General features: G+C 39.2%; 1 protein-coding gene across 1 annotated transcript; it reads left to right on the forward strand.

Annotated features, from left to right (window-relative positions):
• The first annotated feature begins 19,749 nt into the window (after nucleotides 1-19,749).
• LOC135153843 (uncharacterized protein K02A2.6-like) lies at nucleotides 19,750-23,721 on the forward strand. The gene has a single exon (XM_064098020.1). It carries the CDS (start codon nucleotides 19,750-19,752, stop codon nucleotides 23,719-23,721), a length of 3,972 nt encoding a protein of 1,323 aa, XP_063954090.1.
• The last annotated feature ends 695 nt before the right edge of the window (nucleotides 23,722-24,416 follow it).

Raw genomic sequence — 24,416 nt, forward strand, 5'->3', positions numbered from 1 at the left:
GCAATTTCAGTAACATTCTATTCAACCAGAGGTTCGTTTCATAATACTTATATGATTTAATGATATTCACCAACAGAACACAATATACGCATATTTACATGAATGAAAACGAGATTCATACAAAGTGAATCTATACATTATGATACATATGGAACATATAGTAGCTAGTAAAATAGGACCATAAATAGCGCAAGTACTAGTTGAGCCTAGGATATCATATTTTGCAATTACAGAAAATATTGAACCCTTCACTCTGACTGGCTGAAAATAAATATAATCAAATTCCGAACGACAAAAATAGTGCCTTCACTCGGGAAAAATATTAATGTTACATGACGTCATCTTTGACAGGTATGACAAGACTAGCTAATTCTCAGCAACTTTGTCTCGTATAACATGTTTGATGTGCTGAAAGTAAAAAATAACAGTGTCCATCCGGACACAGTCATTCCTCTTTCATATTTTAAGAGAGGTAGAATATAGGCCAAATATATACATAAAAAGATGATAAGATATTTGTATCCATTCGGACGTTGCCGTTGGTTCGCGCCCGCTTTCTAAACCTCGTTTGATATCGCGAATGCCTACAAGATTTATATCAGTTTATCCCTATCAAAATAAAAGCCAACAGCTGAGAAAAACGAGGATATTGAAATAATTAGAGACAGTCTCGGATAAAGATTTAATCGACGACAAACGCACGTGTCAAGGAATATTATAGATATCTTCTGGCGGAGAATAACATAAGCTGATATCAGACGAGCCAAAATAGAATGGGGGAAACGGGAAGATAGAAGGGGGAAACGGGAAGATAGAAAGGGAAAACGCATAAGAGAGCTCGAGATAAAGACCGATTTGAAAGGTGAAAAACCTCACACTTATTTTTCTCTCCGAGAGTTGCTGCGCACGAAAGCCGAGTTTAAACATTATGTCAGAAGGCCCCGGGGGCTGGTCGGGCGAGAAGTGTGTCAATACGGCCTTCTATGACCTCAGATAACCTATATAACAAGCAAAGGGAATTCAAAATGCAGCTATACTAGAGGGAGGGGAAACATGAAAGGGGACCTGAAAAAGAGCAATAACAGCAGAATACAAACATGAAAGAAATGATTGAGATATTAATTGAGATACTCTGTTATTTTCATTTTAGAATAAATCAAGTGAAAATCATAGTTAATTGGATAAACGGATAACTAAATCTTTTTTTGAAAGAGGAAAACCACAGAGTTTGTTAATACTCCATATGTGACTTTCATATTCGACTGACACATCTATGACATTCGTGGGCGTACATATGGGGGGGGGGGCTTGGGGGGTCTCTTGCCCCCTTCCCCCCAAAAAAATAACGACCAAGAAAAAAAGAGACAAGGAAAGGAATAAGGGTGAAATATTATATAATTTTGCGAATATTATGTCCAAATCTATATCACAAACTTGGATTTTTGTAATAAAAATTTCAAAATGTTGCTCGCTCGATTCGCTAGCAACTTCTTGATACAATATATGGGGCCCCCTCAAAATGTCTGGCTCATTACGCCACTGAGACCTTTTTTTTTGGGGGGGGGGCTGCATATTGGTCTATAGATCTAGCGGATCCGTCTGATCTCCGTATTGTCTTCATCTCACATTGTCTAATACAAATCTTTACAACAACAACAATGGTAATTGTCACTATTGTTTATCCCCGAACAGTGAAGAACAATTAAAGATTCATATATAACATAAACATACAGTTGTTAACATCATTATTTCTCAGCAAATAGTGCTTATATACATTTTAAAGAAAATACCTACATAATCGATTACAAACGATTACTGAATTTCCCTATGCAACTATATACATGGATTAAAAGTTATTCTACGCTCTTTGCTGTTATACGAAACCATGCTGAACAATAAATAAACCTTTCATTTCGTTACAATATATATATATATATATATTTGGTCAAATTTACTTGGTCTAATTCCATTTAGTCTACATGGTTACATTTGACTAGGGTAAACAAAGAAGGAAAGACGAAGTTGAAACTAGATCAACTAGGCATTGTCCTACACTGTTAGAAAATTTGTCCATAAAATAAAAGAAGTTCCTGCAGCAGAGTCTCGAGAATACCTGTAATCTTACCAGATTGTGTAATCTTACAGAAAATTGGTATTTGGTGTATGTAATCTTACAACCGAGCGACCAGTAAAAATAGACCGACCGCCGAAACCCAGGTGGGCACATTTATAGGGTAAGGTCATCGGTATCAATAGGTGGAAAGAAGTACGACGCGCTATTTTGAGGCCAAAAAAGGTACCCCAAAAGGTCAAGCGCGCACAAAGTTCCATACTGATTTCTATTGAGTGTGTGCGTGCGTGTGCGTACATGTACATGGAGTACTTTACGAGTTGGTATGGCCCATATTGTGTACTTGGAGTACTTTTCTTTTGTCTCACGGTCTTGAGCGCGGCAGGGTACAACGAGCTCCATCCAGCTGATGGATATTGATGGGTCAGATTGTATATTATACAACTCCCAAGAATGTTATGTAATCTGATTGGTCCAAATCGGATCATGATAGTCAGCGAATTGCACTATTGCATCCAAAATGCACTATCCTGCACTCTGACGTCATACCAAATACACTATCATGCACTCTGATGTCATACCAAATGCACTATCCTGCACTCTGATGTCATACCAAATGCACTATCCTGCACTCTGACCTCAGAGTGCAGGATAGTTCGAGTTCTGGAATTATCTAGAATTATAATAGAATTTAGATCAATGTCATTCGGGGCAACTCAGTAACATGGGTGAGTGGGGAGGGGTTGTATAAAACAAACAATACACGCATTCTTGTGCATCGAGGACCTAAATAATGAACTCTGTGCTCGACTCGCCAAATAGATTTACCGCACTTGGTCCTGTGGACCTCGGTGCGGTATAGCCATCGGCTCTTCTCGCACATCGTTCATTATTTGGCCCTGCATGCACTCGCTTACATGCACTATTTGTATACTGTCCGCTAGTCTCAACTCTACCATTTGCCATTCTCCGCCCAGGTGTAGAAAATGGGTACCCGGGATGGGTACCCGGTAGGAAGAAACTCCTTGAATGCTCGAGCACCCGATCAGAAAAGCTGTGTTAAAGCTTGGTTATACCATGGATCCTACTAGAACTTGTAGGATCCATGGTAATAGTATGCAGCGCTTAAAACATTTCACCAAGCGCTTTATGAATGTTACATAATCATCTTCTTATTGTTATTGTTATTCTTCTTCTTCGTTGTCGTCTTCTTCTTCTTCTCATTCTTAATAACCTTAGTCACGGGGCCTTGTCAAAAGGTTACGAACTTCCCGGAACACGTGACCTAGAAAAGGAGTGGAATTTATTCCTTTCACATATTATGCACCTGTATGTTTGCCCTAAAGGATGGTAGCTAAAATAGGATCAATCCAACAACAACCGTACCACTACCTATATAATCACCCCTTCCCCTCCATGCGCTCCGAGCCACTGAAAGGTTACTTGCGGTAAGACTTTGTTGAATGTATTTGTGTCCTTACTTTAGATAGTGACGAGACTGATGGGACAATGAAATTAATTCAAAACAATAATTAGACAAAAAATTATGTCGCCGTGCCTCCTACCTTGGTTAAGGAGCGTCGCATGCAATAGACCAGTTCGTAGTTACTTCATGGACAATTTTGGTCAAATTACCTTTCATTTCTTTCATTATGATAGTCAGATTTCAAAGCAAGATATTACGTAAGCTTGCGTTACATAGCAGGATGAAGAAATTGAATAGACCAGGTGACTAAAATAGCACACCAATGAAGGTATTTGTTGCATTCCTACTTTGAATGCATATCATAGCATGTTGCACAATGTACTTGGCAAACTGTGAAATACCAGTCGTTCGTGGACGCATTGTTGTTTTTTGTTGATGTAAATGAAAACCACTATTCAAAAGAATATATGAATAATCAAGACATCAAAGTTGGTGCTTATCTCATTAGATTTTAAACCACCATGTCACTTTAGTACAACTGACCTTCATCTGGTAGAATCTTTTGAGCATGCGCAGAAAGGAACTACGAACTGGCTTATTCCAATTATTAGCGGGCTGATTAGATGCAGAAAATATAAAATATCTTCGCTAGATATATAAAATATAATGAAACATTTTTAAACGTTAATTAGGGCTTATGTCGCAGTCACAGCAACGAAACTGACTCCAAACCGACCGATGGAATGTCTTTCTAAATATCGTAATAGCTGCGATCGGTTTGGAGTCGGATTCATTGGTGTGACTCTAACCGAAACCGACTCCAAACCGACCGATGGAATGTCATTCTAAATATCGTAATACTTTCGGGCGGTTTGGAGTCAGATTCATTGGTGTGACTCTTACCGAAACTGACTCCAAACCGACCGATGGAATATAATTCTAAATATCGTAATAGCTTCGATCGGTTTGGAGTCGGATTCATTGGTGTGACTCTAACCGAAACCGACTCCAAACCGACCGATGGAATGTCATTCTAAATATCGTAATAGCTTCGATCGGTTTGGAGTCTGATTCATTGGTGTGACTCTAACCGAAACCGACTCCAAACCGACCGATGGTATGTCATTCTAAATATCGTAATACCTTAGTTCGGTTTGGAGTCGGATTCATTGGTGTGACTCTAACCGAAACCGACTCCAAACCGACCGATGGTATGTCATTCTAAATATCGTAATACTTTCGGTCGGTTTGGAGTCGGATTCATTGGTGTGACTCTAACCGAAACCGACTCCAAACCGACCGATGGTATGTCATTCTAAATATCGTAATAACTTCGATCGGTTTGGAGTCTGATTCATTGGTGTGACTCTAACCGAAACCGACTTCAAACCGACTGATGGTATGTCATTCTAAATATCGTAAAACCTTCGATCGGTTCGGAGTCGGATTCATTGGTGTGACTGTTGCATTTTAACCAAGCCACTAGAATATTGACACTTGGTAGCGGAATTCGATGGTCTAAATCCTAAATAGGCTATTTAGTTATTCACAGTATGCCTAGGGGTAAATTACCAATTCGTCTACTGCCAACTCGTCCACTCACCAAATTGACTACCTTCATTCAGTCAAATTTCATTCCGTCCATCAACATTTCGTCTAACCACCTTTTGGTACAATAGCATTTGGTCCAATGAATTCAATTCAATTCAATCATGGTTTATTTCGTATAAAAACAATACATGTTACAAAGCCAGAAGGCTGAAATTAACATGTTTACAATAAAACGTTCACAAAGCATGGATAAAAGCAAACAATTACAATTTACAATGTACATAGATAATAAATAAATTTTAAAGAGCAAGTGTACATAAAAAATCATTAAAAATAATAAAATAGAACGAAAAAAAAAGAAATACAATATTAAAAAGTGATGAATATTAGACAATTAAAAATTCAAATATCAATTGGATTGAAATGGAGACTAAAACAATGGCAAAAATTTGAGTTGATTTCAAGGGTATGAAAGTAACAATTTATTTAGAATTTAGTAAATCAATGAAATATGGTATTGCACTTTTTCTAAAGCGAGCTGTTTTGCATTTTAACTGAGCAAAGTTTGGAACACTCCTTAATGAGATTGAGACATTTTTCCTTTTTGGTAGCCAGTTATTACAGTAAGGGTTTTTTAAAAGAGATTTAGCAAACTCCAAACACAGTCTTTTTCGTCTTCTTTCAAGACATTCTAATCCACATTTTGTTAATGCATTTTCATAATCTATAAAATCTGAGCCAAGAATTATTTTGCAAACTCTTTTTTTGTATTTTTTCTAAGTCCTTAACCTGTTTAGCAGTTAGTGTTCCATTGAAAACCGGTACACAATACTCCAAAATTGGACGAATATATCCAATGTAAATTTGAACAAGGTCTGACATAGGGAGTTTATATTGTTTGACAAGTCTGAACATATACAATTTTCTGTTACACCTTTTTATAATATCTGAAATTTGTTTATCCCATTTTAAGTTTGACTGAATATAAACACCAAGTATTTTAACAGTTTCTGAATATTGCAGAGAAGTGTCACCAATATGCAATAGATTAGGTAATGGTGGATTTTTAGAGAAAGTAACTCTGATTACATTGCATTTATTCGGATTTAGTTTCATATGATTATTAGATGACCAGGTAACAAGTGCATTTAGATGACATTGTAATACAGAAGGAGTTTCTACTGAACGATTCTCAACTATAGTAAGATCATCAACATATTTAAAGTGCGGTAAAGAATCATTCTGACACGCATCATTAAACATGATCAAAAATAATATCGGGCCTAATTTCGTTCCTTGCGGCACTCCAGCATGATTTGTAATATACGGAGACAACACGCCCTGATATTTAACAGATTGTGAACGATTTTCTAAAAAACTAACAATCCACTGAATTATGCAAGGTCTTACGTTAAATTCAATTAATTTTCGAATCAGAATATTATGGTCAAGTCTATTGAAGGCTTTGGAAAAGTCTGTGCAAACTATGGTGGATATTGATTTAGATTTTTCAGTTGTCCAATACACAATGCAATAATTTTATCAAATAATGGGTAGTTGACAGACCTTGTCTGTTTCCGTATTGATGAATGTCAATATATTTAGAAATATCTTCCAATAACCATTTTGTAATGAATGATTCTGCAATTTTAGCGAATTGACATGTAAGAGAAATAGGTCGGAGTTCTTTAATATTCGGTGGTTGTGACTTGGGAATGGGAACAACCTGACTTCTCTTCCACTGCCAAGGTACTAACCCTTGTTGAAATGATGTATTAATGATATTGGCAAGAGGATGGCTTAGTTCACATGCAAATTCACGAATTACACGAGGGGGTAAGTCATCTGTTACACCTGCTTTACTGCATTTTATTTTCTTTAGCATAGAATACACCTGATAAGGTTGTACTTCTGGGCAAACACAAGGAGAAGGTAAGAAAGCTGGTAAGCAAATTCTATCCAACGGCGCCAAATCTGATGCTATATTAATGAAATGCTTATTAATGGTATCAGCAGTCTTCTCTTGACGATCTTTATCATTAGGTTCAACACCAGGTACAGCAATAACGTTAGATGTGTTATTCTTTTTTGTAATAATCTTGATTTGTTTATACCAGTCTGCTGGATTTGTTGATTTAAGATGAGATACACGTGTGTTGTAATAATGTTTCTTTGCACTTTTTATCATTCTATTTACTTTGTACTTTTTATCATTCTATTTACTACGCCACAGAGGTTTGCTATTCTTTTCGAAAGCTTTTTCTCTTTCAATTATGATTGATTTTATCTGTGGTGTCATTCAAGGTTTGTCATTATCCTTTATCTTAATTTTCTTAGTTGGTAATAATTCATCCAGCTTTTATAGAGTAGTTAGAATAAGACGAGAATATTTTTCAGAAGGATCTTGTAGCTGTAACATATCATCCCAAGAATATTGAGTGATCCATTGACCATATAAACGCAAACCACTGTCTGGTAGAGGGCGGGCAAGTTTTATTTTCTTTCTTGAGCGTGCCAAACCATCAATTGGTCCTAGCAGTACACAGTTATGGTCACTTTTTCCAAGAGGTGATGTGACACTAACAGGTAAGTTAAACTTATCACAATTCATTACAATATTGTCAAGTATATTATTATCTCTTGTTGGAATATTTACAACCTGATGAAAGTTATCATTATTCAAAATTGGTTCAATATCAAGGTCATTCATGTCACCCATCACAAAAATGCCAGCATCAGGATGTTTTGTAAGAACATCATCAATCGTAGAAATAATATGATCAATATATTCCTGCCCATATGGACTACGTGGTGGAAAGTACAATACACATACGACAATACGTGATATTTCACGAGGTAATAATCGTGGTCGTACACAGACCCACAAAGCCTCTACATTATCAGGTACCAAAACAGGAATAATACTAGGATTAAAAATATCTTTAACGTATAAAGCCACTCCTCCTCCTTTTCTTCCTCTCCTTGGCTTTGAAAATAAAGTATAACCATGTATAAACTCAAACAATCCATAGAAGTTGTTTCATCAATCCATGTTTCCGTCAAAGCAAGAATATCAACTTTGTTTATATCAGCAGCAATGTCAATTTCATCAAGTTTATTATTGATCGATCGTACATTTGACAGAAAAAAGCGTGGTAAGTCAAAATGATGATTTTTGTCAATCAGTACTGTTATCTGTTTAAGATTGTTTATGTCTCCATTTCTCGTCTTAAAATGTCGGGTATACTTTCTTTGTTGAACCAAAACTGGTATAGGGTGATCAAAAACATCATGTTGTGACGTTGACAATACACTGTGCCTCAAATTTAAGTTCCTAGCCCTTCTCTTACGACCTTTAGATCCACGATGATCACTTTGTCTAATCACCAGTACCTCTATGACCATTTCGTCTCATAACCAGTTGGTCTAATACCCATCTTCTTTTCATTCATTTCCCAATTAACACTTACAGTAGTCCATTTAGACCAAATGGTATATGGAATAAATGGATATTGGACCAATTATTGGCTATTAAACGTAATGGCGAGTGGACGCAGTAGCAATTAAATTATGTGGATATTGGGCGAACTGACGGTAGACCAAATTATAGTAGTTGAGTTGGTAATTGGACGAATTGGCATTATACCAATTGGAAATAAACCTTCCTATGACATGATCCAAACGAATCCCACACGCACAAACTCTCACCAACACCCACCAAAACCCGCACACATTGGTAAAAACACCCCTACGTAGTTCCACAGCGCTCTAACACGAACACCCGCAAGCTAACCCTCACGCACGCGCACGCCCCGAAATAAACCACCCACTGCTTTCTCTCGGCATGCCTGGAGTGCATGATGGGGAGGCTCGTCGATATCGGTCGATAGGGGTACACCTGACGAGACATGGTCGCGAATACCCGATCACTAATAACCTGATACATGCCAGAGGGCTTCAGATTGGGCTCACCTTAACATCCGATTCCACTCCTCCACTTGTTGTTATTGCATCAAACAACTCCAATTGAATTTGGCCAGTGTCTGGTTTATAGAGCGGTTAACTGTGCGCAACGAACGTATTCTTAATATCAATCGAATGTTAGAAAAAAAATGTTTTCAGTTGACCCCTCCCACCCTCCCCCCCCCCCCACAAAAAAAAGAGAGAAAATAATCGGTTCATCCTCACAATTAAACAAATGAGCCAAATTGCAGGTAGGTCCCTTAAGAGGTTCTTTAGTTATCGAGAGGAGATACTTTCATGCATATAATAATCTATGCGACCTTTGAACTTTGACCTCGTGCCCCCATATCTATTCAAACCACCGTCATTTACATAATACACACATGAGCTAAAGAATGAGATAAATTTGATATCTATAATAACCTCTGATATCTTGGACCACGACCATAAAATCTAATCATATCATGGTCACTCCTAAATACATACTTGACAATGTTTGAAGGTGAATAAAGATGACAGACGGACAGATGGACGAACCAATAGCATAATACCTCACGCAAATGCGTATGGCCAGGGGCAAAAAGTATACATTCATGTAAAAATACAAATTCTTTATGCCCCCACAGATTATTTATTTTCAATGACAAGGGGGGGGGGGGGTGGGGCGTGAGGTCATTTTTACTTTGGGAGCTTCTTTTATCAATTTTGATTAGAAAATGATAATAACAATAATTCATATTTTCCAGTCGCATAAATTCAATCAATGTGTGCCTAAATTCCTACTCTTATAATTTTTTAAAATGTATAAAATATCTTTGTCAAAGCTTGGTCGCTTCGCTCCCTCGGATGCACGCTCGGCATATACATTTCTGCATGTGGCATGAACAGAACATGCGTTTAAGCATGACATATTTACAATAAATTTGCGTTAGGTTGCATGAACTCTTTCTTAAAAGTTTGTTGATTCTCTCGTTTTTTGTGGGGGCTTCTTGGTCTACTGGTTATGACTTTTGTCTCTCAATCTGAGGGACGTGGGTTTTAATCCCAGCCATGGCGTGTATTCCTTCAGCAAGGGATTGACCCACATTGTGCTGCATGCAACCCAGGTGAGGTGAATGAGTACCCGGCAGGAAAAAATTCCTAAAATGCTTGAGCGCCTTTATGTTTATGGGCAGTGAAACTAAATCTGGGGTAATAATAGCAGCGATTTGTATCCTCAAGCAAAAAAAAGCGCTTTACAAATCCAGGTATTATCCTGTTATCATTGATTATTTATTTCTAAGTAAGAGAAGGAGCAGAATATTTCACAAGATACCTCACAAAGTAAAAGTCAATATCAAAGTTTATGACAACATCAAGAAGTGATAACTGACAAGGAATTGGATTATAGTCTGGCGAAGTGTTTGCGGTAGATCATGTACATTGTACAACGCAACGCTCCCGGAATGGCGTCAGATTATTCTTCGTGGAAAAAGTGGCGCCATAAATTTGTTTCCATGATGGCTTTTTGCTTCTCACAAATCATCGTTGGTTAAGTGCCACTTACGCAGATCTGAGTAAGACGACCTTGCTATGTCAATATAAAAGCAAAGTTGTGTAGATTGTGGTGCAATAAGTGGGAAAGGAACGAGTTAGTTATAGCGATAGAGTCAAGTTCAAGGTCGGGTCCACCATTGTCATATGATATCAGGTTAATATCGTCGCCATTTCAATGTTTTAGGCATAGTTTCCGATATCCAAAACATGATCAAGCATTTGTAAACCCTTTTTCTATGTGCATCACGTAGCAATAATTGGTGGGTGATCGCCTCATGAAACTTTTAATCGTTAACATGTTTTTGATATTCCCAATACCTCGCAGATATTGGAAGAATAACGAACTTTCTCATGTTTTCTTGGTAGTTTGACATTAAATGTAAATTTTAAAGTTGACTTCTCAGGATCTGGTGAATACTTTACTCGGATTTTGTGTCTTATTTGCAACATAAAAGCAGGTTTGATTAGAAAACAAAACAAAACAGAAAAGATCCCAACCCTTACGTGCACACAAAAACGGGTCAACAAAGAACCAAATTACCAGCAGAAGAGAATCCACCCCCACAAAAAGAGCCAAGATGAGACAACATGACATGACCCAAACCTCTCCTTTTATACCATTTTCCCTCCTTTCCCTCATTTTCTACTTTTTTTTTCACTACTTGAAAAATCATCGGGCTCCCCTCCCCGCTTTAGGAGCTGCCCCTGAAGATGAATAACACATCTATTAAAACCATAACCTAGCATGGTATTGTATGGATATCATAAGACGGGTTCACACATATCCGAACTGACATCCGGTAAGGTTAATTAAAGGGTAATTTAATTTATGCGAAACTGAAGCCGGTAGATGGGCGATTCGGGATCAGTTATCGGTCAGCGGTTCACCAGAAGGTCGGATAGTCACCCAGAGGCTCCGGCAATATCAAATCATGAAGTAACCTTTACGGAAGCATCGCCTTTAATCGTGTAAACGATGGTGTCTTCTCTCAGAGATGGTTGGGCAATTACGAAAGTTCAGTTTAAAATGGACTTCAGTTACCCCTTCGGATGGAATACTTGCTTTTTCGCTTCCTGTTTTCTATTATTCGATATTGGACTGTTTGCTTAGTTTAAGCACTTTTTCATAAGCAAAGGGATAAAGATGAATATATGGAAACAACAATTGATTTCGGACCAAATTCATACTAATTTGGGGGACAAAAAATCTTCAATTATTTTTCTTCATCATGATCTCACTGTTTCGCTCTCCTCTAACAATAGGGGATACACTAATCTCGGCTTCTTAGAATCTTTCGATACTTCGATATATGATCAATTTATCTGTGCTTTTCACTTACGCCTGTTACAAGGTACTGAAATCCTGGTATCTGATTGGTCAATATTAAGTTAGTAAAATGAACAGAAAAGATGGTTCATAATTATGGTAGGATTGTGGCGGGGATGGGAGGGGTGGTGTCCTCAAATTAAGTTCAGAGTAGTTCATGTTGCAAATGCTCCGTTGTAACGAACTCGAATCTTTCAAAATTCAAAACGGGGATAGATTTACACGGTCCAAAATGAAGACAAATAGTGTTCAACTTTAAATTTTAATCCTTAATGGGTTCTCCATACGCTTGTATAGCACAATCTTCATACATTTCCTCTCGAATTCTATACAAGTATTATTTCATTGATTATCAATGGTACAAAAATGAAAATAATGAGATCTCTCGAGGAGTAGACGGGCTTTATTTCGTGTTTATACTATTACGATCCTATCTTACGTTGAAGCCACCTCACACTCTACCTTGCACCCCATAGAAATAATACTTCGTTGTGCTCCGAATGCTGATTCTTATATCTTGTTAAGACTGCAGTCACACCTACACAACCGACTTCAAACCGACCCATGGCACAGTCAAAGAGATAGTAGCTCCATGGTATGTCAATGGGAATAAGGTAAATATTTTGATCGGCATGGTGTGACTAGCGCTACATAAGACACACACGATTCAACGTTAATGACAATGAACTTTCTACGACTTCCTCGTAGCACTTGCCGTATATGACCCAGACCTAGATAATTTAACCTGGCCTCACAGCAATCCTTATAGAACGAAATCTTCCTCCTTCCTCTGGTTATCTTCTTGTCCTCTCCCCATTCTATATGTCTGTCTTTTTTCTCCATTTATTTTTTTCTCTCTCTCTCCACCTCTCTCCTAGATGTTTTTAAACGCCTTGTGAATTCCTGAAATCTATTAATATTCGCACCGTATTGTAGTATAGATAGTTTTCGCTTATGCCAATATGTAATGTAATCCTAATGCTAAATTAACTTATTACATGTTACAAGTGAGGGGTCTGTGTATGTGCCTTAGTATGAGAGGGAATGTTAATGTGTGGATGTGTGAATGTGTGAGTGCTTTCATGTGTTTGTGTGTTTCTAATGAATTTGATGTCGGTAGAGAGGGTTGGGATTCATTAAGTTTTATTTCTTGTCTATTTTGCATGTATATATATATATATATATATAGTTACAATTATAATTTGTATGTATTTTATTTAACAGAGCCCAATTGTTAACCAGTTTTCTTTTCTTTGTTAATGTTTTATCGTGTACACCTGAATTGGTTACCCTGTATAAAGATGTGAAATAAATGAAAAAATAAATAGATAAATAAATATTAAATAAATAAATAAGCTGTCCCTCTTCCTTTCTGTCTGTATCCTATGTGTATCTTTCTCCCGAGGTTCTCTTTGACCTAACACACGGCAGCGTTCAAGTCCGCAAAAGAATAGCAAAAGAGAATCAAAACGGCAAGACAGAATCAATCAATTAAAAACAGAGAAGAAAGTCACAAAAAAGAGAAGTCACATAAAAAGAGATTGGCGTGAAGTGATGATATACTAGTAGAATCTAAAACGTTTGGTTTAATCGTGTCAATTTCCTAACAGTTTATTTCAGGAAAGGCCGAGTGTTGCAGAGGTACTTTCGTGTAGTTAGTTGATTCGTGAACTCTGCCTGACACCTAACAGTGACCTATATTGAGATGAAGATGATTCTTGTTACCTCAGAAGCTTCCTGGATTGGATCTACCATTATCATCCCTATTCAATATTTCTCTTGCAAGACTGCTGTATCACGTTCTATTTTTGCATTCGAGGATTTAAGTGGCTGTCCCATTAGAACCTTATAGCAATCGAATACCATGGCAAGCATTTTTATTATACTGTATCATTCCATTTCTTTTTATATAACTAATTTCAATATAACATTTATTGATACCAAGTATTGGCACTTGCTAACCACATGGAATAATGTGTCATGACAACGGGAAATTCTCGATATCCAGCGTTTGATTACTTAAGATCAAGAATTGAATCATTTATATGATGAATTAAGATTGAATGTCAAAACGGCTTTCAATACAGTAGGCTTAACGCTGGTTGGACCCGTTGCTAAACATGCTAAAAAAAGAGCTGCATTTAAATGCAACCCCAAATCACTACATTTATTCACACTTCAGACATCATTATTATTATTATGATTAGTATGCCTTTACTACCCAATTAAAGGAGTACTGTTGGTTCCTTTCCTATTGCTAATGCTTGATAACGGCCATCCTGACCTTACCGTGAAGAAAGAGGCTGTATTGAGACACTACTGCATCCTTTCAATATAAGCAATTAACTCGTATGGGTGCCTTCTTGAGAATAATTTATTTATAGCTCCATAAGCCCATTTATCAATCATTCTTTATTCATTACCAACTGGCAAGATATTCTCTTTATTTATCGGTGTTCATGTTTATAGAGAAGTATAACCCCGTCGAATAATTTCCGGCGCTTACTTTCCAGACACTTTAATACGAATGAATTGACAAATGCTATTCACCGGAGTCTTTTTTTTTCTAGAGAATTTTTTTTTCTCACACCTTAATATCACATTTCATATTTCCCTTAGTTATAATCTTTCTCTCCAAAGCATTCAAGGAATAACAGAAGAAAAATCAAGCCTACATCATGAGTTCACGGCTACATAAAAAAACATAATATAGGATTACATAGGAACTAAATATTCATAACGTCATTCGCCGAAAGAGATTTGTACCAAATATGAATATGCAAATGTGGAGAAAGCCACACACATAAGACATAATATTGCATTTCAAAGCGTGTTACTGAGGACCCTCGTCGCTTTTACCAGCATATCACATGGGTGGCGCACTACTATTTTCCAAGTATAGAGGAACAAATTATAAAGAGGAGAAAAAAGAAGAAAGGGAGAAAAGGGAACAAAAGTCAAGAAGAGTATAAAATGTGAAGTCTAAGCATAAAATCATGACGTCAACTTAAGGTCGTCTTGCTCCCTGTCAAACCATCCCTGTGCTGCTCCTAGAGTCATGGGCCCTGTCTTACAAAGAGTAGCGATTAATCTGTTCAAACTCAACTATGGAAAGCCAGCAACACCCACATCTAAAATGCATGTTACTTTGTTCAAAATATTTTCTAGATAGTGTATATTATATACAATCATTTTTTTCTTGACAATTTCTGTGTTCGCCTTTGTTAACAAAGAACAATTTGCTAATTTCATGTAGAAAGAATATGATTCTGATGGATTTCCACAGAGTTACGATTGATCCAACTAATTGTGGCTCTTTGTAAGACGGGGCCCTGGTATATCATACCCATACCAATAGGGTAAGAAAAGCGCCTCGAAACGTTGCCCCTAAGCAGCTAAACAAAAACTGACAAGGGAAGAAGTTAGGAGTCTCGATGGAACTTCAGAAAATTGAGGTGAAATTGTTGTCAATGTTTTATACTTTATTGCTATGTAAAACCGACCAGTCGATCATAACATATACAAATATGTTTTAATTCACTCCAGTCGAGAAACAAATTTGAGAAGAATGAAACTATCCTTCTTGAAGGTCAACTGCCCCTGGAATATAACCAACATTCACTTTCACTTGAAATCTTAAAGGAAAAAGGTTGGTTTCTGAAAATATCCTCTGGAGATAAAGCGATTCAGAGGTCGACATAAATCTAATCTTGGAGATATCGACGTCCAACCTAATGAGTTTCATGTTGACTATAATTGTGAGAACTACCTAAAATATTTCAGTTTCGTTGTTGAACTTTGAACTAGGGAGCCGTCAATCTGTCGAAGGTTTACCCCCTAGTTGTGGTTCAATGTAACACCTGATTTTTACGACGTATAGAAAGCAACAGTATGATTTATATTCGATTTGACGTTTACTCCTCAGATACCGGGTGAAAGAAGAAGAAAAGAGTGCGATGGACAGCGGACATCGCAGAACCTGAACCTATTAAACGCTCCTTCCATTTCAGGAGTACCCTCGAGCAGGGGTCGGTTGCACGGCACTATGACTCTGATATCAATTTCAGCTTCCGTGGTAACATCTCTTAACAGCGAATAGATATCGAGATACGAAATGAGAATTACCTCTAATTATTCTCATTATTATTGTCACCTTGATGCTTAGTCTTATGACATTTGCTTTACTATACTGAATGCATTTTTTTTCTAAAGATCACAGAGGATAATTGGAAGCGTGGCGCTACTCCTTCATCTGGTATATAAATGTGCATATTTTTCTGAGCACAAAAAATATAAGCGGGGCGACCTATGTGTGGGCTAACACTTGCTCATCTTTTCTGTATTTTGTATGCTCACAGCGTCTACCATCATGTTTATAAATATGTTGGTTAATTTCATGTAGATGAAATCAATAAAGACATATGGGGAAAGTGTCGACACGGTGGGTGCGTATAAATTTTTTTTTTTACGGTTTCTTTTAGCGTCTAGGGTCCATGAATAAAATGAAAGGGAAGGAAGAGGAAGGCATTGATGGATGATTCGGGCGACGGAAATTTAGTGTGTGTGTGATGAAGTGCTGCGCACTTACTGTGTGTGTGATGAAGCACGGCGCACTTACTGTGTGTGTGTGTGTGTGTGAGTGAGTGCGGGCGCACGTACCGTGAGTGTGTGTGAGGAAGTGCCGTCGCACGTACTGTGAGTGTGTGTGAGGGAGTGCGAGCGCACTTACTGCGAGGGCGTTTGAGGGAATGTGGTCGCACTTACTGTGAGTGTGTGTGATGAAGTGCGGCGCACTTACTGTGTGTGTGATGAAGTGCGGGCGCACGTACCGTGAGTGTGTGTGAGGGAGTGCCGTCGCACGTACTGTGAGTGTGTGTGAGGGACTGCGGGCGCACTCACTGTGACTGTGTGTGAGGGAGTGCGGGCGAGTGTATGTGATGAAGTGCGATGCACTTACTGTGATTGTGCGTGAGGGTGCGCGGGTGCACTTACTGTGAGTGAGTGTGAGGGAGCGCGGGTGCTTACTGTGTGTGAGAGGGAGTGCTGGTGCAATTTCTGTGAGTGTGTGTGAAGCGTGTTGCTTATTATGCGTGTTACTATTTTGATAATGATTAAATACAGTATGATAATCAAGTATAAGAGAGACAAAAATCACCTAAAAAAAACCTCGAACATAAACGAATCAGACGATGGAAACACATGGATCTGTGTGCACTCAGCGAGGATGTGTGTGCGTTATTATGTGCGTGACTGAAGGATAATGATGAAGGAAGTCATGAATCAGTCTCGATTATCCGGTCACTTCATTCCTCAACCACCGTAACCACAAAACACCCACATCAACGAAGCTCCAAGCCTTGCAATGACGGACCAAAAATCCTGGTAACTAGTCATCCTCTGAGCATCTTTCAGGACAAAAATACGCTTGCTCAGCATTATTTTGTTATATTGTAGGTCCATGGTTAAACAAATCCAGAAGGTGCGTATCTGAAACTTCAGGACTATGCAACAATACTCTATAATCTGAAGAAAAAACTTTCAAAAGATTTTGTTGCAGGTCTTTCGGCCTGTTAGGGTGTACCTCGCACGAGCCATCTCTCGCCATGATTATAGAGCACAATTTACTTTTTTTTTTAAAATCATAATCACGATAATTAGTTATTAGTTTGTATGTATCGTTCCAGTATAAAGCACCGTTTTCTGCTACTCGATAATTATGTATATAACGCTAAAATATATATTTGCATTGTTTTTATTGTTCTTTATATCGAAATAAATAAAATGTAAAATGAAATATTGATGCTCACAGTTGTAAAAAGTAAAGTGACTAGTTTACGGGAAACGCACATCAGTCACATAAACAAAGCTGACTCCAAAACGACCATTGGTCTGTCAATGGAAATAACGTCATAGATGATCGATATGGAGTCAATTTCAACAGTGTGACTTTAACAGGATGGTCCGGGCTGAAAGTATTTATAGCTTAATAGATAGAGTAGAATTCACTGAGCAAAATGCCGAAAATTTCATCAAAATCGGATAACAAATAATAAAGCTATTGAAGTTTAAAGTTTAGCAATATTTTGTGAAAACAGTCGCCATGAATATTCATTAGGGGGGCTGATGATGTCACATCCCTACTTTCCGTTTTCTTATGCTATTACATAAAATCATATTTTTTTCATTCTGTCATACTTGTGTGAATAATATGTCTCCCTTATAATGAAATAAGTTGCAGCAATACATATCTAATGCATTAAATCAGTTGTCAATCCAATTTTTCTAGTTCTTGGAGGAACAAATTTGAATAGACCTAATTTCATATAATAAAATACAAAAGAACAAGTGGGGATGTGACATCATCATTCTACTCTATCTATTAAGCTATAAATACTTTCAGCCCGGACCATCCCTTTAATACAATCAAAAGGATATCGTCCATTTATTAGCAGTGGTTACATATTTGCAATGATTAACGACTGTTTATTTTGAATTGTAATTCATTGAGTAAATCGACCCATGCTCGGAGCTTCTTTGGAAAAAAAACCTTCATGAAATTTATTGAGAAATATACAATGGCACTTTTCAGAACATAAAATCATGTACAGCTAATTGAGCCTTCTCCTTCAATGCATTGGACTATCGTTCGAGTGATTGCTCGTAAAAACTAATAAAAACGTGATACCGAAATATTAAAAAAGGCTGGAAAGTGATCTCAAATAATCAACAAAAGGTTTAAAGATATCAGATGCAAATTTGACCACTTTTTATTCGGTATGGGCATTCAACTGACCACACAGTAGCCGCTAGCTGGTTTGACGAGCTGTAGATACTGACCGTCAGCCCGGGTGAATGACCGCTCGGACATTGCTCTCAAGCAAACAATATAGCATCACGTATTGTCTGACTCGCGTTTCAACTTGCAATCGTATGGCAGTTACTGTCATCTTTTTGCAACACAAAACTAATCACCTGATACATCGAAATAAAGAGAGAATAACCATTAAAATCAGTATATGTTTCGTTGGAGTGACGCTGGGCTTTTAAAGACGGACATGTTCGTCACCGATTACTTGGATTGATTTCCACTTGTTAAGCAAGCCGCGATCAAATGCGATAGATTTATAAAAGTGTTAAGATGTACATACATAACAGCAAATTTATCGATCGAAGCCCTGGTCACTCGAATACCACAAAATGTATCTAGGTGAGATAATAAATATGATGCAATTTCCATGCATCCCTATAGCAATAATCCATACCCTTGGTATATCACGAACCATTATCACTAATAAACTATGATCAAATATATTTACATGCACGCTGCCAAATTGAGATGTGGCAAGGTGTACATAACACCCTTAACTAAAACAACACCTATGCTAATTAAAGTTTTTGGGGACATACAATATATAAAGACACAATCTCAGACACACACTCTCTCTCTCTGTCTGTCTCACTCAATCTTACCCTCGCACACACACACACACCAACACACACTTTATATACATACGCAAACACAGTTGCAGTAAACCAATCAGGCGCATCAGATAATTAGGGGAGGGGGCCAATCATCATAGGGGACTCGATCATTATTTCCAAAGGAATCTAAAATGAGGAAGCAAAGCGAACGAGCTTATCATTGTAATGTATGTATGATAATGATTTATGTGGCAACATTGTAAAGCTGCGCCTGCGCAGTGCGATATTATAGACAGAGTTAAATCAGCCATCTTTGTGTCCTCATGTGTTTGTTTCTTGCTCGTACTATTCGTCTAAATAAGTTAATGATACAGAGTGAAACGTGTCATTTAGTGGCGACGAGGATAAACTGTGATAATAGTTTTTCTGGTGCAGCGAAATTAAAGTCGGAAAATGACTACTTTCGGGACAGTTGGGGAGTTTCAGGTGGAAAGTGGCGACTGGGTGCAGTACACCGAACGCCTAGAACATTTCTTTGCCGCCAACGACATCGCCAACGTGGAGAAGAAGCGAGCTATCTTACTCTCCGTTTGTGGAGGACAGACTTACAGGCTTATTTCAAGTTTGTTGGCACCGGAGAAGCCAGGACAAGTGGATTATTCGACTATAATTGCAACGGTGACGAACCACAAGGTTCCGAAGCCATCGGAAATTGTTCAGAGGTTCAAGTTCAACTCAAGACAACGAAAATCCGGTGAGTCAGTATCGGATTATGTAGCTCAGTTGAGACACCTGGCTGAACATTGCAATTTTGGGACTAATCTTAAAGAGATGCTGCGAGATAGATTGGTGTGTGGGGTGAATGATGACAGGATCCAGCGACGACTGTTGGCCGAAGTCGCGCTCGATTTCGATAAGGCACTTTCACTTGCCACCGCCATAGAAACGGCCGATCGGAACACGGCAGACCTCCGTGAAGGAAAACAACCCGGCAGTGAAACGGTTAACAAAGTTCGGGAGCCGAGGAGTGGTCGAAATCAGCGGGGTCCGAGGTCCAAGGACGCATCATGTTTTCGCTGTGGGAGAGCCATGCACACAGAAAGTGAGGAATGTCCAGCGAAACGGGAGGAATGTTATAAATGTGGAAAGAAAGGTCATTTTTCCCGAGTATGTAGATCGAGCAAAAAGGCAGATCAAGGGAAAGATAAAGGAAAAAAATACATGTCGCGGTCAGCTAAGGAGAGGAGCCAAAAAAGCCACCACCTGGAAGAAGAGGAGGAGGTGTATACTCTCTACCATACGACGAAAGAGAATAAGACCTCAGAACCATTTACAGTGGACATTAATGTAAAAGGAGAGGTCGTTGCCATGGAGATCGACACTGGGTCGGGCGTTACGATCATCAGTGAGGAGACATGGAAGAAAACATGGAAAGGGGGCGAAAAATTGAAGTTGCGAGATAGCCGAGTGAAATTACGCACCTACAATAAAGGAAAAATTGAGGTGATGGGAGAATGCATCGTACCAGTCAGCCATAACAACCAGACGGCATCGCTTAGACTTCTGGTTGCTAAGGGGGCGGGGCCAAGCCTTCTTGGAAGGGACTGGATGAAAGTTATTCGGCTCGATTGGCAGGAGGTGTTCAGCGTCATTGAAGACCGACTGAGTAGTCTTCTCTCCAGCCACTCAGAGGTATTTAATAAGGAGCTCGGAACACTTAAAGACGTAGAGGTCGACATTGACATTGATCCAGCTATCAAACCAAAGTTCCTTAAAGCCCGCCCAGTTCCACTCGCACGTCGCGATCGCGTCAATCAAGAAATTGATCGATTGTTGGGTCAGAAAATTTTGGAACCAGTGCAGTATTCGAAATGGGCTGCGCCAATCGTTCCTATTGACAAACCAGACGGCACAATTCGGATCTGCGGAGACTACCGACTTACAGTGAATAGTGCTGCAAGATCGGATACTTATCCGATTCCCAGGATCGACGAGTTATTCACCAAACTCGTTAACGGGAAGAAGTTCACGAAGCTGGACATGTCCCACGCATACCAGCAATTAGTCTTGTCTCCAGACTCTCGCGAATTAGTGACCATTAATACACATCGTGGATTATTCCAATACACCAGAATGCCGTTTGGAATATCTACAGCACCAGCTGTTTTCCAGCGAACGATGGACAATCTGCTAGCTGGGATTCCTGGAGTCGCTGTATATCTGGATGATCTTCTAGTGACAGGCAGTTCGGAGGCAGAGCACCTCAACAACCTGGAACAGGTCCTTAAAAGACTTAAGAATGCGGGGCTGCGTCTAAAACGAGAAAAATGCGAATTTCTCGTGAAAGAAGTGAAGTATCTTGGTCACATGGTCAGCGCTGAGGGGCTGCAGCCGACAGAAGATCGGGTTAGAGCAATTACCGAGATGGCAGCGCCTACAAATATCAAGGAACTGAGAGCATTTCTTGGTATGCTGAACTACTACGGAAAGTTCATGCAAAATCTGTCGACAGTGCTAGAGCCGCTACATCGTCTGCTCCGAAACACCTCACACTGGCAGTGGGGGAAAGAACAGAAAGCCGCATTCCAACGAGCAAAGGAAAGTCTGAAGTCAGCAAAAATCCTAACCCACTACGACAGCACCAAACAGCTGGTCCTATCATGTGACGCCAGCCCTTACGGAGTGGGGGCAGTACTTTCTCACGTGATGGAGGATGGATCGGAAAGGCCGATAGGCTATACGTCGCGCAGTCTGAATTCCGCGGAGCGAAATTATTCGCAGCTAGACAAAGAGGGGTTAGCAATAGTATTTGGAGTTAAGAAATTCCACACGTATCTGTACGGCCGACGGTTCAAAATCATCACCGATCACAAGCCACTGCTAGGCTTATTTGGCAACAACAAAGCAATTCCGCTGATGGTTTCCCCTAGAGTGATTCGTTGGTCACTGATTCTAGCAGCGTATGAATATGAAATTGTGTACAAACCGGGATCCGAAAACGCTAATGCCGATGCGTTAAGCCGCCTTCCGAGGAAAGCGACTGCAAAACAACCACCCGTACCAGAGGAAATCGTCCTGCTAATGAGCGAGTTGGAGAAGACGCCGACAACACCTTCGCGAGTTCGCGCCATGACCCAGAGGGATCCGATTTTGGCGAGAGTGCGCAATTATACTATGACCGGTTGGCCGGATAACCCGGGTGAAATGAAGAAGGAAATGAATCCTTATTACATCCGTAAAAATGAGCTAAGTGTACATGAAGGATGCGTGCTTTGGGGGGGTAGAGTGGTGTTACCGCCCCAGTGTCGCGAGCATATGATAGAAGAAATCCATGAAGCGCACCCGGGCATTGTGAAAATGAAGGCTATCGCAAGAAGCCATGTGTGGTGGCCCCAAATCGATAAGGACTTGGAGCAAAAAGTCCGAGCATGTCCACAGTGCCAGGAGCACCAACGAAATCCACCAAAAGCACCACTACATTCATGGGAGCATCCGAGTCAACCCTGGTCCCGTGTGCACGTGGACTATGCGGGTCCAGTGCAAGGAGATATGCTATTAATCCTTGTTGACGCGTATTCAAAATGGATCGAAGTTCAAGTCACACGCGAATCGACTAGCAGCATCACAATCGATAAGCTCCGACATGTGTTTTCAACACATGGAATACCGCATACCTTAGTGTCCGACAATGGTCCTTGTTTCGCAAGCGAGAAATTCAGTGCATTCATGAAAGCGAATGGCATCCGTCACGTGAAAAGTGCGCCATATCACCCAGCGACAAATGGCCTCGCGGAACGCGCTGTTCAGACCGTGAAAGCAGCACTCCGAAAGATGTCAGGACCACTCCAGACACGCGTAGCCAGATTCCTTCTATCCTACCGATCTACACCGCACTCGGTAACCTTGCAAACACCAGCCGAGATGTTGATGAAACGAAAGCTTCGCACGCGAGTCAACATGGCAATACCAGATAATAAGGCCACTGTTGAAAAAAATCAGCTTTCGCAAAAGCTACACCACGACTCCCGTCCGATTCGCGAGTTCTCAGAGGGCGATGACGTAGTGGCCCGCAACTACGCAAAAGGGAAGAAGTGGGTCCCAGGAAGGATAACGAGGAAGTTAGGACCGGTCTCTTACGAGGTCGAAGTTCGCATCGGAACATCCTCATACATTTGGAAACGTCACGCAGATCAGATTCTGAAACGCGAGACTCCAAATCGCGAAAATATTACCGCGAATGGGAACGAATCGCAAGAAGAACGCAATCTCGATTTCGATACACCAACCCAAATCGAAGGAAGCAATCCGCTCGAAGATAACAATCACAGCGAAAGTAGCGAAGAAGCATCTGATGCCAGCCGCGTGTCAGAACGAAAAGAGTATCCGAAGCGGAATGTTAAGAAACCTGATTACTACGGATATTGAACTGGAACTGTTCTTGACCATGGATTGAATAACGGATAATGGACTCTGATTACTTGTGATTATCATGTTCTTTATAAATGTTTGAAGATTCAACACTGTGAATCTGCTCATCAAAAATGGGATTTAATAATTCTTTGAAGTTTAGTAGTATTTTGGAGAATTGAAACAAAATATTTCATGTCTGATGGAACAAGTCAATTTAACATAACAACAATAATAGAACAGTCAATTTTCTTTGCTTTGAGAAGTAATTTTGGAAATAAAAAAAAACTGTACACAGAGAATTTTGGGAACATACTTAAATTCAAAATGTTCTAAAGTGAATAAAAAACTAAGGGGGGAGAGATGTAATGTATGTATGATAATGATTTATGTGGCAACATTGTAAAGCTGCGCCTGCGCAGTGCGATATTATAGACAGAGTTAAATCAGCCATCTTTGTGTCCTCATGTGTTTGTTTCTTGCTCGTACTATTCGTCTAAATAAGTTAATGATACAGAGTGAAACGTGTCAATCATGATGGTCATTTTGCATTTCCAATAGTGAAATTGAAGGATTTGATGCGCAATAATGGATAATTTTAATGAACTTTCTGCCAAAGCGTGTAAAGTTTTTTTGTTTACATTTTAAAAATAAAATACTTTTGATAATTTAGGATTCATTTCTCGATCACATGACATCTTAGCTTTCGGGAA

This window comes from Lytechinus pictus, chromosome 4 (assembly GCF_037042905.1).
Source record: "Lytechinus pictus isolate F3 Inbred chromosome 4, Lp3.0, whole genome shotgun sequence".
NCBI classification, from domain to species: domain Eukaryota; kingdom Metazoa; phylum Echinodermata; class Echinoidea; order Temnopleuroida; family Toxopneustidae; genus Lytechinus; species Lytechinus pictus.